The sequence below is a fragment of the Desmodus rotundus genome, chromosome X (genome assembly GCF_022682495.2).
Source record: "Desmodus rotundus isolate HL8 chromosome X, HLdesRot8A.1, whole genome shotgun sequence".
NCBI lineage: Eukaryota > Metazoa > Chordata > Mammalia > Chiroptera > Phyllostomidae > Desmodus > Desmodus rotundus.
Window position 1 is genome coordinate 46,242,169 of NC_071400.1, and position 18,126 is coordinate 46,260,294.

The 18,126-nt window shown below is 39.9% G+C and overlaps 1 protein-coding gene across 1 annotated transcript in view; it reads right to left on the bottom strand.

Annotated features, from left to right (window-relative positions):
- Window positions 1-18,126, bottom strand: part of COL4A6 (collagen type IV alpha 6 chain) — a 105,737-nt gene that overhangs the window by 75,569 nt on the left and 12,042 nt on the right. The window contains 4 exon segments of the mRNA XM_024551637.3: window positions 12-46; window positions 853-919; window positions 16,089-16,124; window positions 17,786-17,854. Of these exon segments, the coding sequence (XP_024407405.2) occupies window positions 12-46; window positions 853-919; window positions 16,089-16,124; window positions 17,786-17,854 (207 nt within the window).

Sequence of the window (18,126 nt, forward strand, 5' to 3'; positions counted from 1 at the left end):
AGCATACTTACATCAAGACCAGGGAGACCAGGAGGACCTGGAGGACCTTATATTAAAAATGAAAAGAAAGAATTAGCTCTCTTTAGTTTCAGCCAAAAAGAATGTGGGCATGTTGACTGTCACTGGGGATAGGTGCTCTGTCATCTTGGTGAAGAAAATTCTAGCTTCCTCTCCCAGGGTTCCTTTTTTATCTTCCTTGAAACCTCTGAGGCTGACTCAATAACCACATTCATGTTAAAGTACTGAAGATTTCATGTGTCATTCCTTCCAACAGGCCAATGCTGACCTTTGGTGACACTGAACCAAAGTAATGAATAGTGGGATTTCCTGCACTGGAGAGAGAACAATCTGAATCAGGGCTTTCCTGGAACCACACAAATGACTCCCTATGTTTTTCCTATACTAGTGATGGCAAATAGGACTTGTATCAAAAAGAGACAGAGGGAGGTAGAACTGTCCAAGATGCAGTGTTGAAAAGGATTTTTGAAGATTCTTCTGTGCTCAGGGTGGGTAACAGTGGTGGTAGTATGATTAATTAGCAATGTCTGTCATGGTTGAGGGGAGTGAGTGATAGAAATAGATGTGCCAGGTATCTGCCATCTCTGGGCTATACTTTAGGTTGAGCCAGACTAGAAGACTGTGGAAGCACACAGTGGATAGTCAAATTGACTCTAATAAATAAAGACAACATGTAGCTCCTTACAATAGCATGCTTCATTTTAATCCTCCAAGAATGAAAGTTGCCTTTCTCTACTAGGTGAGCCTACATTTACATAGGTGTACATTAAATCCATGGCCTACTGGGGAAAGCATTCATGTGAATTCTATGATCATATGGTAGATACACGTTACTTACTTGAAATCTTGGTGATCCTATAGGTTCTACAGCTTCTGGAGAACCAGGTGGTCCTCGTGGGCCCTAGAAAACATGGTCCTCGTGGGCCCATGTTTTTACCAAGGTCAAAAAAGCAACACACTTTCTCAGGGAAAATGAAAATATGTGCCCACAGAAATTGCACAAGAATGTTCATATTAACTTTATTCATAATACTAAAAAATTCAAATGTACCAGGTATTCAATGATACAAGAATTGACAAATGAACTGTAATACATACTTACAATGGAATAAATACTCAATAGTAAAATGTAACAAACTACTGATCTATGAAACAATGTGGGTGAATCTCAAAAACATTGTGCTGAGTGAAAGAAGTCAGACCTCAAAGGCTATATATTATATTATTATCTTTATATGATGTTCTAAAATAGAAAAAAGTGATTTAGGATGGAAAAATTAGAATAGTGGTTGCCTTTGGGGGTGAGGTGGTGGCAGAGATTGACTAAAAAGGGGCAAGAAGGAACTTTTGAAGGTGATGGAAATGTTCTTTACCTTAAGAGGGGTTTGGGTACACAAGAGTATTCATTTGTCAAAACTCATTGTATGTACACTTAACGTTTGTGTATATCATTGGATGTAAGTTTTACATGGAAAGAAAAACTGTAAACAAATTTTGAAGTTAATGATGGGCATGCTGTAGTATTTAGGGTAAGAGTACTGTTTGCTGCAATTTGCTGTAAAATGCATAAACATAAGATGGATTGATCGATGGGCAAAGATGGATAGATGGATAGAAATGGGATAAAATTTGTATTCAAGGGTGTTCACTGCAAAATTCATTCTATTTTGCTCTATATTTGAAAATTTTCATATTAAAGTGATATAAAAAACAAAAACTAAAAAGGAAGCAAAGCAATTATATTAATATCAGATAAAGTGGAGTTCAAGACAAATAATATTGCCAGAGAATAAAGAGGGGGCATTTCATAATGACACATAGGTCAATTCATCAAGAAGATATAATAATCTTAGATGTGTATTCACCTAATAGCAGAGTTTCAAAATACATGAAGCAAAAAATCACAGAATTGTAGGGAGAAATAGACAAATACACAATTATAGTTGAAGATTTTAACATCCCCTCCCAGGTAATTAATAGAACAATTAGACAAAAAAATCAGTGAGCACATAAAAGATCCAAAAAACATTATCAATTACCTTGAACTAATGTTTTGTTTTTTAGATCACTGTATGCCAAACCAGCTGAATATATATTCTCTTCAAGTGCATATGGTACATTCAGCAAGATAGTTCCATGTGCTGGGCCAAAAAACAAACCTCAGCAAATTTTAAAAGATTGAAGTCATACAGAATGTGCACCCTTACTGCAATGAAATCAAACTTGAGATCAATAATAGGAATGTATCCGTAAAGTTGCCAAATATTTGGAAATTAAACAACACACATCTGAAAAGAAAAATCAGAAGGGAAAATAGAAGGTATTTTGAACCGTATAACAATGGTAAAATTAAAAACAAGACAATGAAATCTGAAGAGAAAGATGGTATGAGGAAATGTATGGCCCATTTAAAATTAGGAGCAGTAGTAAGGTGATAATGTGCTTAGGTAAGGGATAGAGAGGCCAAGTGAAGTCAAGACTGAGATAGGTGGAAGAGAAAGTAGGTTCCCAAGAATGTATGATAATAACATATTGCTTTGATAGTAACTAATAACCTGTGATCTCCTTACTGATCACAAACCTCTCATTCAGCCACCAAACTCCCCTCCCCAATGTACATGGTTTATTTACCATGCCTGTGTATGTAGATAAACATTGTACCTTTGCACGTGGGGAAATGATCTCTAAGAGAAGTTATGCAGCAAATACAGTTATTCTACAAATTTAACTAACACACCATCTAAGCCAATGTTGTTTACCTCTATGGAACTGGGTGGTCTTGGTCCTTATTCATTCATCTCTGTTTGCATGTGTGCTTGCATACATCCTGTTTATTGCCTACCTTTTCTCACAGTACTCTCTGTTTAGAAAGTTTCCTGCCATTGCCAGCCAGCCTAAACATCATTCACACTTCTCAGAGACTACCTTCTTTGCCTTACATACAAAGACTTTCATGATGTATCCTTAGGTGGAAAGCATCTCTTCCTCGAAGCTTTTGTGCAACTCTTATGCCACATTGCTATTAGTGTTTCAATCCGCTTGGGGTGGTGGGCAGAGACTACGTCTGCATTGTCTCAGGGATCACTTATAGAATTTTGTTGCCAGTAGTTGCTTAGTATCTGTTCTGGAATAAAGCAGGAAGAAACGAACCCTGATAGAGGCAAAAAGGAAAAAAGGAGGGGATGGCAGCAAGATAGGTGGGAGCGCAGTCAACTTCCCTCTGCACCTGGGTGAAAAAAACCTACCCATTCTACTGAGAAACAAAGCGAACAGCCAAAAGCAGCACAGCGTTTATGAAGATAGGAGAACAAAAAGTACAGAGGACACTGAGAAAACAGAAGGTAAGGGGATTGCTTCAGGACAAAAAGGTCCCTGGGACCAACGCGGGGACCAGGGCAGCTACAGCCCCAGGCCCGCAGGTGCCAGGCCTGTCACAGGACTCCTGGGAGAGAGCTGGGTTATTGGCCCACTCCCCTGCCAAACAAGGCCTGAACAACACTGTGAGAGACCTGGTTGCTTAAAGTCACAGGGAGGGGAATAAGGACGAAGTGGAAAACCCAGGGAGACCATGGGTGCTGGCCAAGGAGAGTTGAAAGTTGGGCCGCATGTGATCCTGACCCGGACAGCCCCTGGCCTACCTGGAGAGGTGGGCTGTGTGAGAGGACAGGCCCTTCCTTGTACGGAGGTAGCCACAGGATTGAGCAGAAGGATTTTTCCCCAAAAGAAAAAGAACCTCTGGGGCACTTTGGGGAATTCCCATGCAGCAACAGCTCCAGTCTCCTCTCCACCCCGCCACCCATCAGGGGGAATGTGCGCACCTCATCTTGGAGGGAGCTGAGACTACAGGCACCAGCCGGGGCAGGGTGCCCAGCGACTGGGAGTGTGCCCATCCACCAGGGAGTGCCCACACCTCATCTTGGAGGGATATGAGACTACAGGCATCACCTGGGGGAGGGTGCCCAGCAACCAGGAGTGTGCCCAGTGAACGGGGAGTGTGCCCATCCACCAGGGAGTGCCCACACCTCATCTTGGAGGGAGCTGAGACTACAGGCATCACCCGGGGGAGGGTGCCCAGCAACCAGGAGTGTGCCCAGTGAACGGGGAGTGTGCCCATCCACTGGGGAGTGCCTGCACCTCATTTTGGAGGGAGTTTAGACTATAGGCACCACAGAGGGGAGGGTGCCCAGTGACCGGGAGTGTGCCCAGCTACTGTGCACTGTGCCCATCTACCGGGGAGTGCCCACACCTCATCTCGGAGAGAGCTGAGACTGCAGGCACCACCCGGCGCAGGGTGCCCAGCGACCGGGAGTGTGCCCACCCACTGGTAAGTGTCTGCACCTCATCTCGGAGGGAACTGAAACCACAGGCACCAGGGAGAGTGGAAATCAAGGAAGGCTCTGCATGCACACCCATAGCCCGGAGAAGGCCTGCCATAAAAAAAAGAATGGATAGAAGCTGGGAACACCAGGATTCCTCCTGGAAGAGGAAAACCACCAACAAAGGAAACACCAACAGATAAGAAGAGAAGAAGGTGAAGGAGGGAGGGGAAAGCACACGAAGTCAACCCAGGACCTATCTGAAAATACAAATAAATAGTAAAGAAATAACTAAGAACAAACAACTGAACAAGAGCAAGAGAAAAGCCTCAAAACCTTGTAAACACAGAAGAACCAGCTCCAACACAACCTGCCCACACCTGCACAACAGAAGACAAGAGGAGGGGGACAGGCTGACACTCAGATAACCAGCTGGTGGGAAAGACCCACCAAAGAAAGAGCCAACAAGAACCAAAAACTAAAGACATACACAGAGCCAACAGAAACCACAGCCCAGGATCAGTAAGATCAGGAGATCAAGGAAACTATACATTAAATCTCACAGGTATTCTACCACAGAAGTTTACACCAAAAACCCAGGGGGTCAGAACAGAGCAATTTAAGAAGCAGAGGTTAACAGGAAGAATCTCACAAACAATGGGAAAACAAAGAAACAAACCCCATATGAAAGGAAAGGGGGAACTCTCAGAAAGAATGCTAAATGAAAAAGAGGCAAGTCAACTATCAGATACTGAGTTCAAGGAATTGGTTATGAGGAAGCTTAATGAGCTCATGCAGAATTACCAAAAACTACAGGGAAACGACAATGAACCCACTGCAAACTATATCAACATGAAAAAGGAAATAGACACTATCAACAAAGGCCAAGAGTAAATGAAGATTACAACTTTTGAACCGAAGAACACAGTAGAAGGAATCCAAATCAGGCTCGATGAAGCAGAGGACTGGATCAGCGAACTGGATGACAAGGTAGAAAAAAAACACCCAGAATGAGCAAGAAAAGGAAAAGAGGCTCAGAAACAATGAAGAGGGGTTAAGGGAAATGCAGGACAACATGAAACGCAATAATATCCATATACTAGGGATACCAGAAGAAGAAGAGCAAGAGCAAGGGATAGAAAACCTGTTTGAAAAAGTAATGATGGAAAATTTCCCTAATTTGATGAGAGAAAAAGTCACACAAATCCAGGAATCACACAGAGTCCCAAGGAAGAGGAACCCAAAGATGCTCACTGCAAGACACATCATAATTAAAATGAAAAAATTCCAAGACAAAGAAAGAATCTTAAAGGCAGCAAGGGAAAACAGGAAGTAACAAGGGAGCCCCAATAAGGTTAGCAACTGACTTCCCAATGGAAACACTCCAAGCCAGAAGAAAATGGCAAAAAATATTCCAAGTAATGAGAACCAGAAGATAGCAACCGAGACTACTTTACCCAGCAAAGCTCTCAATCAAGATAGAAGGCCAAATAAGAAGTTTCCCAGTCAAAAGAAGTCTAAAAGAATATACCTCCACCAACCCAGCTCTGCAAGAGATGCTAAAGGGGCTGCTTTAAGGAAAGGAAGGAAAAGAGAGAAAGAGGGAAGAACACAGGTACAAAAAATCAGCAACGAATAAGTACCTATCAATAATAACCTTAAATGTAAATGGCTTAAATGTTCCAATCAAAAGACATAGAATAGCTGAATGGATAAGAAAGCATGACCCACACATATGCTGCCTACAAGAGACCCACCTCAGGACAGAAGACCTACACAGACTGAAGGTGAAGGGCTGGAAACAAATTTACCAAGCAAGTGAACAGGGAAAAAAAGCAGGGGTAGCAATACTCATATCAGACAAAATAGACTTCAAAAAAAGGGCCATAAAGAGAGACCCAGATGGTCACTTCATAATACTGAAGGGAAGAATCCACCAAGATGACATAAACATTGTAAATATATATGCACCCAACATAGGAGCACCCAAATATACAAAGAAAATCTTGCAGGACTTCAAGAAAGATATTGACAGCAACACAATTATAGTAGAGGATTTTAATACCCCACTGTCAAAGATGGACAGATCTTCTAAACAAAATATCAACAAAGATACTGTGGCATTGAACAATGCCCTAGATCAAATGGACTTAAATGATATATATAGAGTGTTTCGTCCCAAAGAAGCAAAATACACATTCCTTTCAAATGCACATGGAATATTTTCAAAGATAGACCACATGATAGGACACAAAACAAGCCCCAACAAATTCAAGAAAATTGAAATCATATCAAGCATTTTCTCTGATCATAAGGAACTGAAACTAGAAACAAATCTCAAGGAATAAAAACCCAAAACACTCAAAACATGGAGTGTCAATAGCATGCAATTAAACAATAAATGGGTGAAGAATGAGATTAGGGAAGAAATCAAAAAGTTTCTTGAAACAAATGAAAATAAACTCACAACAACCAAAAACTTATGGGACACAGCAAAGGCATTCCTGAGAGGTAAGTTCATAGCTATACAGGCCTACCTAAAAAGAATAGAAACGGCTAAAATAAACAACCTAAGCATCCACCTACAAGAACTCCAGGAACAACAACAAAGACAACCCAGAGCAAGTAGAAGGAAGGAAATAACCAAGATCATAGCAGAATTAAATGTCATAGAGACTGAAAGCACAATTCTAAGGATCAATGAATCCAGGAGTTGGTTCTTGAAAAGATAAACAAAATCGACAAGCCTTTAAGCAAGCTCATCAAGAAAAATAGAGAGAGGACCCAAATAAACACAATCAGAAATGAAAGACGAGAAACTACAACTGATACCATCAAAATAAAAAGGATTGTGAGAAATTACTATGACGAACTATATGCCAAAAAATGTGAAAACCTAGATGAAATGGACAAATTTCTAGAAAAATAAAACCTCCCAAAACTCAATGAAGAAGAAGCAGAAAGCCTGAAAGACCAGTAATGCCTGATGAAATTGAAACAGTAATCAAAAAGCTTCCAACACACAAAAGCCCTAGAGAAGATGGTTTCACAGGAGAATTCTACAGAGCATTTAAGGGGGAGCTAACCCCCATCCTCCACAGATTATTTCAAAAAATTCAAGAAGATGGAAGACTCCCAAACTCTTTTTATGAAGCCAACATCATCCTAATTCAAAACCAGATAAACACATAACAAAGAAAGAAAACTTCAGGACAATATTCCTGATGAACATAGAGGCTAAAATCATCAACAAAATATTGGAAAAACGCATGCAGCGATATGTTAAAAATATCATACACCACTGCTGGACAGAAGATGGCGGCAACATAGGTGGGAGCGGAATCCACTTCCCCGCAACGCCAGGGAAATACCTAGCTGATCTGAGGAGCAGAGCGAACAGCCAACAGTACTCCAGCATATACGAAGATCAGAGACCAAAGATAGAGGACATTGAAAGATCTGACGGTGCGACAACAAAACCTGGAGTGCTGAAAAGACTAGAGTTAGACCGTGTTAAACACATAAACGTCAGCTCAAGACCAGCGAACACAGGAGAGTAAGGAGACAGCACCACCGAATCCCATTGGCATTCTACCATAGAAGTTCATATCATAAACCCAGGGATTCAGAACAAAGCAATTTAAGAAGCAGAGGCCAACAAGAAGAGCCTCACAAACAATGGGAAGACAAAGAAACAATTCCCAAATGAAAGGAAAGGAGGAAGTCTCAGAAAGAATACTAACCGAAAAAGAGGCAAGTCAACTATCAGATACTGAGTTCAAAGCAATGGTCATCAGGAAGCTCACTGAGCTCTCTGAGCTCAAAGAGAACTACCAGAAACTACAAGGAAACTACAATGAACTCACTGCAAACTATATCAACATGAAAAAGGAAATAGAAAATATCAACAAGAGCCAAGAGGAAATGAAGAATACAATTTCTGAATTGAAGAACACAGTAGAAGGAATTAAAAGCAGACTTGACGAAGCAGAGGATCGGATCAGCGAGCTAGAGGATAAAGTAGAAAAAAACACCCAGAAGGAGCAAGAAAAGGAAAAGAGGCTCAGAAAGAATGAAGAGGCAATAAGGGAAATGCAGGACAACATGAAACGTAAAAATATCCGTATAATAGGAATACCAGAAGGAGAAGAAGAAGAGCAAGGGATAGAAAACCTGTTTGAAAAAGTAATGATGGAAAATTTCCCTAATCTGAGGAGAGAAAAAGTCACCCAAATCCAGGAATCACAGAGAGTCCCAAACAAGAGGAACCCAAAGAGACCCACTGCAAGACACATCATAATTAAAATGGCAAATTTCCAAGACAAAGAGAGGATCTTAAAGGCAGCAAGGGAGAAAAAGGAAGTAACATACAAGGGAGCCCCAATAAGGTTAGCAACTGACTTCTCAATGGAAACGCTCCAAGCCAGAAGAGAATGGCAAAAAATATTCCAAGTAATGAGAACCAGAGGCCTCCAACCAAGACTACTTTACCCAGCAAGGCTCTCAATCAAGATAGAAGACCAAATAAAGAGCTTCCCAGACAAAAGAAGTCTAAAAGAATACAGCTCCACCAAACCAGCTCTGCAAGAGATGCTAAAGGGACTGCTTTAAGGAAAGGAAGGAAAAGAGAAAGACAGAGGAACACAGGTAGGAAATAATGGCAATGAATAACTACCTATCGATAATAACCTTAAATGTAAATGGATTAAATGCTCCAATCAAAAGACATAGAACAGCTGAATGGATAAGAAAACATGACCCACACATATGCTGCCTACAAGAAACCCATCTCAGGACAAAAGACTTACACAGACTGAAAGTGAAGGGCTGGAAACAAATTTTCCAAGCAAACGGACAGGAAAAAAAAGCAGGGGTAGCAATACTCATATCAGACAAAATAGACTTCCAAAGAAGGGCCATAAAGAGAGACCCAGAAGGTCACTTCATAATACTCAAAGGAAGAATCCACCAAGAAGACATAAGCATTATAAATATATATGCACCGAACATAGGAGCACCCAAATACATGAGGAAAATCTTGGAGGATTTCAAGAAAGATATTGACAGCAACACAATTATAGTAGGGGATTTTAACACCCCACTATCAAAAATGGACAGGTCTTCCAAACAAAAGATTAACAAAGATATTGTGTCACTTAACAATACCCTAGAGGAAATGGACTTAACTGATATATACAGAGCTTTTCATCCCAAAGAAGCAAAATACACATTCTTTTCAAGTGTCCATGGAACTTTTTCAAAGATAGACCACATGATAGGACACAAAGCAACCCTCAACAAATTCAAGAAAATTGAAATCATATCAAGCATCTTCTCTGACCACAAGGGTCTGAAACTAGCAACCAACCCCAAGGGTAAAAACCCAAAACACTCAAAATCATGGAGACTGAATAGCATGCTATTAAACAATGAATGGGTCAAGAATGAGATTAGGGAAGAAATCAGAAACTTCCTGGAAACAAATGAAAACGAACTCACAACAACCCAAAACCTATGGGACACAGCAAAGGCAGTCCTGAGAGGGAAGTTCATAGCAATACAGGCCTACCTTAAGAAGTTAGAAACAGTTCAAACAAACAACCTAACCCTATGCCTACAAGAACTGGAGGAACAACAACAAAGACAGCCCAGAGCAAGCAGAAGGAAGGAAATAACCAAGATCAGAGCAGAACTAAATGACATAGAGACTAAAAGCACAATTGTAAGGATCAATGAATCCAGAAGCTGGTTCTTTGAAAAGATAAACAAAATCGACAAGCCTTTAAGTAGGCTTATCAAGAAGAAAAGAGAGAGGATCCAAATAAACAGAATTAGAAATGAAAGTGGAGAGATTACAACTGATACCACAGAAATACAAAGGATCGTAAGAAATTACTATGAAGACCTATATGCTAAGAAATTTGAAAACCTAGATGAAATGGACACATTTCTAGAAAAATATAATCTTCCAAAACTGACTGAAGAAGAAGCAGAAAACCTGAACAGACCAATATCAGCAAAGGAAATTGAAGGAGTCATCAAAAAACTCCCATCACACAAAAGCCCTGGACCAGATGGTTTCACAGGAGATTTCTACAAAGCATTTAAGGAAGAACTAACCCCTATCCTTCACAGACTATTCGAAAAAATCCAAACTGATGGAAGACTCCCAAACTCTTTTTATGAAGCCAACATCATCCTAACCCCAAAACCAGATAAAGACACAACGAAGAAAGAAAACTTCAGGCCAATATCGCTGATGAACATAGACGCTAAAATTCTCAACAAAATATTAGCAAACCGCATCCAGCAATACATTAAAAAGATCATCCACCATGACCAAGTGGGATTCATCCCAGGGATGCAAGGATGGTACAATATTCGCAAATCAATAAACATAATACATCACATCAACAACAGCAAAGACAAAAATCACATGATCATATCAATAGATGCGGAAAAAGCATTCGATAAGATACAGCACCCATTTCTGATAAAAACACTCAGCAAAGTGGGAATAAAGGGAGCAGTCCTCAACATAATTAAGGCCATATATGAGAGACCTACAGCCAACATCACATTCAATGGACAAAAACTTAGAGCTTTCCCACTAAGATCAGGAACAAGACAAGGATGCCCTCTCTCACCACTCCTATTCAACATAGTATTGGAAGTCCTAGCCACAGCAATCAGACAAGAAAAAGCAATAAAAGGAATCCAAATTGGAAAGGAGGAAATGAAACTGTCACTGTTTGCAGATGACATGATAGTGTACATGGAAAACCCTATAGACTCCACTCAAAAACTACTCGACCTAATAAATGAATTTGGCAAAATAGCTGGATACAGAGTCAATACCCAGAAATCAAAGGCATTCCTGTACACCAACAACGAAACTGCAGAAACACAAATCAGGAAAAAAATCCCATTCGATATAGCAACAAGAAAAATAAAGTACCTAGGAATAAACCTAACCAAGGAGGTAAAAGACCTGTACTCAGAAAACTACACAACACTGAAGAAAGAAATTAAGGAAGATACAAACAAATGGAAGCATGTACCATGTTCATGGATTGGAAGAATTAACATCATCAAAATGGCCATACTACCCAAAGCAATTTATAGATTCAATGCAATCCCTATTAGAGTACCCATGACATATTTCACAGATATAGAACAAACATTTCAGAAATTCATATGGAACCATAAACGACCTCGAATAGCAGCAGCAATTTTGAGAAAGAAGGACAAAGCAGGAGGTATCACAATACCTGATATCAAACTGTATTACAAGGCCACGGTAATCAAAACAGCCTGGTACTGGCATAAAAACAGGCACATAGACCAATGGAACAGAATAGAGAGCCCAGAAATAAACTCAAATCTATACGATCAATTAATATTTGACAAAGGAGGAAGGAGCATAAAATGGAGCAAAAACAGTCTCTTCAACAGATGGTGTTGGGAGATCTGGACAGCTACATGCAAAAAAATGAAACTCGATCACCAACTTACGCCATACACGAAAATAAACTCAAGATGGATAAAAGACTTAAATATAAGCCGTAACACCATAAAAGTCCTCGAGGAAAACATTGGCAGGAAAATCTCAGACATTCCACGCAGCAACATCCTCACAGACACATCCCCTAAAGCAAGGGACATAAAGGAAAGAATAAACAAATGGGACCTCATCAAAATAAAAAGCTTCTGCATGGCTAAGGAAAACAGCACCAAATTACAAAGAGAACCAACAATATGGGAAAACATATTTGCCAATGATACCTCAGACAAGGGCCTGATCTCCAAAATATATAAAGAACTCACACGACTCCACTCCAGGAAGACAAACAACCCAATTAAAAAATGGGCAAAGGACTTGAACAGACACTTCTCCAAGGAAGACATACAGAAGGCCCAGAGACATATGAAAAGATGCTCAGCATCACTAGCCATCAGAGAGATGCAAATTAAAACCACAATGAGGTATCATCTCACACCAGTCAGAATGGCCAACATAAACAAATCCACAAACAAATGTTGGAGAGGATGCGGAGAAAAGGGAACCCTCGTACACTGTTGGTGGGAATGCAGACTGGTGAGGCCACTGTGGAAAACAATATGGAATTTCCTCAGAAAACTAAAAATGGAACTGCCCTTTGACCCAGTAATTCCGCTGCTGGGATTATACCCTAAGAACACTGAAACACCAATCCAAAAGAATCTGTGCACCCCAATGTTCATAGCAGCACAATTTACAATAGCCAAGTACTGGAAGCAACCGAAGTGCCCATCAGCAAACGAGTGGATCCAAAAACTATGGTATATTTACACAATGGAATTCTACGCACCAGAGAGAAAGAAGGAGCTTATACCCTTTGCAACAGCATGGATGGAACTGGAGAGCATTATGCTAAGTGAAATAAGCCTGGAAGTGAGGGACAAATACCATATGATCTCACCTTTAACTGGAATATAAGCAATAGAAGGAAAAAGCAAACAAAATATAACCAGAGACATTGAAGTTAAGAACAATGTAACAATAGCAAGGGCGGGGGTGGGGGGTGGGGGCGGGGACAGTGGGTAGAGGGGATTACAGGAACTACTATAAAGGACACATGAACAAATCCAAGGGGGAGGGTGGAGAGGGGGGAGGGAAGTGGGTTCACCTGGGGTGGGGTGAAGGGATGGGGAGAAAAGGCATACAACTGTAATTAAATAACAATAAAAAAAATAAAAATTTAAAAAAAAATATCATACACCATGACCAACTGGGATTTATCCCAGGTATGCAAGGATGGTACAATATTCGCACATCAATAAACATAATACACCACATGAACAAAAGCAAAGACAAAAACCACTTGATCATATCAATAGATGTGGAAAAAGCATTTGATAAGGTACAGCACCCATTTCTGATAAAAAACACTCAACAAAATGGGTATAGAGGGAGCATTCCTCAACATAATAAAGGCCATGTATGAGAGACCTACAGCCAACATCATACTCAATGGACAAAAACTTAGAGCTTTCCCATTAAGATCAATAACAAGACAAGGATGCCCTCTCTCACCACTCCTATTCAACATAGTATTGGAAGTCCTAGCTACAGCAATCAGACAAGAAAAAGCAATAAAAGGCATCCAAGTTGGAAAGGAGGAAATGAAACTGTCACTGTTTGCAGATGACATGATAGTGTACATGGAAAATCCTATAGACTCCAACAAAAAACTACTCAACCTAATAAATGAATTTGTCAAAACAGGTGGATACAAAGTCAGTACTCAGAAATCAAAGGCATTCTTGTATACCAACAACAAAACTGCAGAAACAGAAATCAGGACAAAAATCCCATTTGATATAGCAACAAGAAAAATAAAGTACCTAGGAATAAACCTAACCAAGGAGGTAAAAAGACCTGTACTCAGAAAAGTACACAACTTTGAAGAAAGAAATTAAGGAAGACACAAACAAATGGAAGCATGTACCATGCTCATGGTTTGGAAGAATTAACATCATCAAAATGGCCATACTACCCAAAGCGACTTACAGATTCAATGCAATCCCTATTAAAGTACCTATGACATATTTCACAGATATAGAACAAACATTTCAGAAATTCATATGGAACCATAAATGACCCCAAATAGCTGCATCAATTTTGAGGAAGAAGAACAAAGCAGGAGGGATCACAATACCTGATATCAAACTATTACAAGGCCATTGTAATCAAAACAGCCTGGTACTGGCATAAAAACAGGCACATAGACCAATGGAACAGAACAGATAGACCAGAAATAAACCCACGTCTTTACGGTTGATTAATATTTGACAAAATAGGCAGGAGCATAAAATGGAGCAAAAACAGCCTCTTCAACAAATGGTCTTGGGAGATCTACACAGCCACGTGCAAAAAAAAGAAACTCGATCACCAACTTACACCATACACAAAAATAAATTAAAGGTGGGTAAAAGACTTTAATATAAGTCGTAACACCATAAAAGTCCTTGAGGAAAACATTGGCAGGAAAATTTCAGACATTCCACGCAGCAACACCCTTACAGACATGTCCCCTAAAGCAAGGTGAATAAAGGAAAGAATAAACAAATGGGACCTCATCAAAATGAAAAGCTTCTGCATGGCTAAAGAAAATAGCACCAAATTACAAAGAGAACCAACAGTATGGGAAAATATATTTGCCAAGGATAACTCATATAATGGCCTGATCTCCAAAATATATAAAGAACTCAGATGACTCCACTCCAGGAAGACAAACAACCCAATTAAAAAATGGGCAAAGGACTTGAACAGACACTTCTCCAAGGAAGACATACAGAGGGCCCAGAGACATATGAAAAGATGCTCAGCATCACTAGCCATCAGAGAGATGCAAATTAAAACCACAATGAGGTATCATCTCACACCAGTCAGAGTGGCCAAAATAAACAAATCCACAAACAAATTTTGGAGAGGATGAGGAGAAAAGGGAACCCTAGTACATTGTTGGTGAGAATGCAGACTGGTGAGGGCACTGTGGAAAATAGTATGGAATTTCCTCAGAAAACTAAAAATAGAACTGCCCTTTGACCCAGCAATTCTGCTGCTGGGACTATACCCTAAGAGCCCTGAAACACCAATCCTAAAGAACCTATGCACCCCACTGTTCATAGCAGCACAATTTACAATAGCCAAGTACTGGAAGCAATCTAAGTGCCCATCAGGAAATGAGTAGATCAAAAAGCTATGGCATATTTACACAATGGAATTCTACGCAGCAGAGAGAAAGAAGGAGCTTCTACCCTTTGCAACAGCATGGATGGAACTGGAGAGTATTATGCTAAATGAAATAAGCCAGGCGGTGAGGGACAAATACCATATGATCTCATGTTTAACTGGAACATAATCAACAGAAGAAAAAAGGAAACAAAATATAACCAGAGACATTGAAGTTAAGAACAATCTAACAATAGCCAGAGGGGAGTGGGGAGGGGATAGTGGGGAGAGGGGTCTACAGGAGCTACTATAAAGGACACATGGACAAAATCAAGGGGGAGGGTAGAGGGGGAGTGAGATGGGTTGGCTTGGGTGGGGTAGAGGGATGGGGAGAAAATGCAGACAACTGTAATTGAGTAACAATAAAAATTAGAAAAAATATTATCATTTTAGATGAGTGTTATGTTAAAAAGAAAGAAAAAGAAAGAAAGAAAGAAAGAAAAAAGAAAGAAAGAAAGAAAGAAAGAAAGAAAGAAGAGAAAAAAGGACTTTCCTTAAGCTCTTCAAAGGAAAGTGATGACAATGTGGATACTCAAGGAAAACAGAAAGCTGCTATTAATACAACTCACCGCTTTTCATGGACTCACTATTATTTAGAGTCCCTAAAAGGATTTTTTATATAGAATACTTTTTAAAGAAGTGTTCTACTTTTGTTTTACCTGCAGCACTCTGAACACACAGAAAACACTTAGTAAATACCTGCTGAGTAAAATGCAAAATTCTTTACCTGGGAGTATATGCTTTCCTGGCCTAAAGGTCTAAAAGCCTGCCTGCTGTGTAACTTAGAGGTAGACAGACCATTCCTTTAGTGTTTCCTTATCTGGAAAATATCAAGTGTGACCCATTCTACCTCAACTCTCTGGATTTTCCTTGAGAAGATCTACAAAGACCTTCAAATACCACAGGGAAGAACGAAAAGGGACAATTAGTAACTGCTGACTAATCATTGAGAGCCCAACACATAAATAACAACTTACAGTGATTCCGTCTAGTCCAGGCAGTCCAGGATCCCCCTGAGAAACAGACAAAAGCAGGGCACTAAACAGATTAATAAATCAAGCCTATGGTATTCTATAGAAAACTGACCTAAGATGCATGGGCATAAAAATGCATCACTAAAGCTTAGGTCTCTTTTGTCAAGGTCTTGTGTTTTAAATAATGTAAGAATTGGATATATTCAATCATTTACTTTTTTCCTAAGAAAAAAGTATGGACTCTAAAAGGCAAATATTATAGCCTTGATCAAACAAAATTTAATATTTTACTTGGGTTAATGAATTTTCACCTTTGCTAGGAACTTAATTAGAAACTGCTTCTGTGGGCTGGTGTTTTTTCTTCTCACTTTGGAGAAAAGCAGGCTACCTTGCCATGTGCCCTCATCCCCAAAGAATTTATGCCCATATGTAATCAAGGCAAATCAGACATTTTCAAGGGACAATCAACAGAGCATAAAGTCTCTAACTGCATTGTAATTACTTTATAGCATCTTAAGTTGCTTTATGAATGTCTAATTAAACCATCTTGTGGAAATTACTGTGTTCCACCAGGTCTAGGGTCTCTTTGATTGTTGACCAAGCCATGTAATCAATGTTTGCTATGACAATGGCCATATTTGGACACCTGCTAGCCTTACTGCACTTGGTTTAGTCAAAAATCAGCTCTCTGCAGCATGAAAAAAGCACTACTTGGGTTTTCAGCTCTTTGTTAAACTGGCTGTGTGACTCTGAGTACATCACATAGCCTCAGTATATCTCAGTTTTTCTCTCTGTAAAATGAGCAACAATAATCCAACAACAATGAGGTCTTTTCCAAGTCTAATATTCTATCTTCTGCTATGGCATCTATAGCCAAGAGTTCAAACTCCATATCTTCTTCAGTTCTTATCCTCCCACCCCCATCATTCCATTCCAAAGTGACTTCCAGTGTTTTGGGCTCTGTGCATGGATGGAAAACAGAAAGGTGCCACCCTCAGCTGACTGAGCTTGGGTACATCTTCCCCTTATTTTGGGTACATAGATTCTGATTTGCTAGCAGGGAGATGATGGGCTCCCTTCCCACTCTGCAAAGGAACTAAGGTCAATAACTTGGTAGCAGAGTATTGAGGGCCCACAGGATACCAGGAGTATAAACCAAGAGTACAGTCACAAGAATAGAAAGGTTTTTCTTAATTCTATGAAGAGATGAAAGTTTCCAACCAGCTACAGAGTTGATGGGCAATTTTTGCAGATAGACTGGGGCCCAGCTAAGTAAGGGTCATGGGCTAGTGTGCAAGGACAGAAAAGGGCAGTGCCAGGATCATGGGGTGTGGCCATACTAAGATAGGCAGAGACATTCATGCTTCAAACCAAGGTATGCAGATATCAAGGATTCTAGAGCAAACAAAAGATATCTGCCACCAGGAAATGTCTCGGCTTGTCAAAGGAAATGATACCCATGTAAACCGTTTGCTGATCTGCCTCCTATTTTTGGTCTAGATTCTACAAATCAAATTTCTTTGACAGTATAGTTATAAACATTTCTGTCAATATTTCCACCACAGAAAGCTCAGGATCCTTTCTAAATCCTGTTTGGTCTGCTCCTTAAGTAGAGATGCAGATGTTAGTTCTGGAAGTGTTTTTATTAGAGGTAGGGCCCAATCCAGGGGATTTTAGCTCTCTGCCTTAGAGGCTCTTACCTTCATTCCTTTGAAATGACCTTCAGTAAGGACAGGTTCACCTTTACATCCTTTCTGACCAGGAAGCCCCTGAGTAGAATAAGGAAAAAACTTGTGAACAAATGTACACAAACAGAGTTTTGTTAATACTATGATCTGATCAGATAGAGGATAAAACAGCAAAAGGCTGAAATTATGTGACTTATTTTATGGCAGAATTGGTTGTGCTAAAGGCCAAAGTACATTTCCCTGAACACGTGCTGTGTCTCAAAGTCGTATGCCCACTCCTTCCAGTCAGAAGTCTGTAAAGAGATTAGAAAGGAGGAGATTTTGAATCTATTCAGAGCAGTGAAATTTTTCTA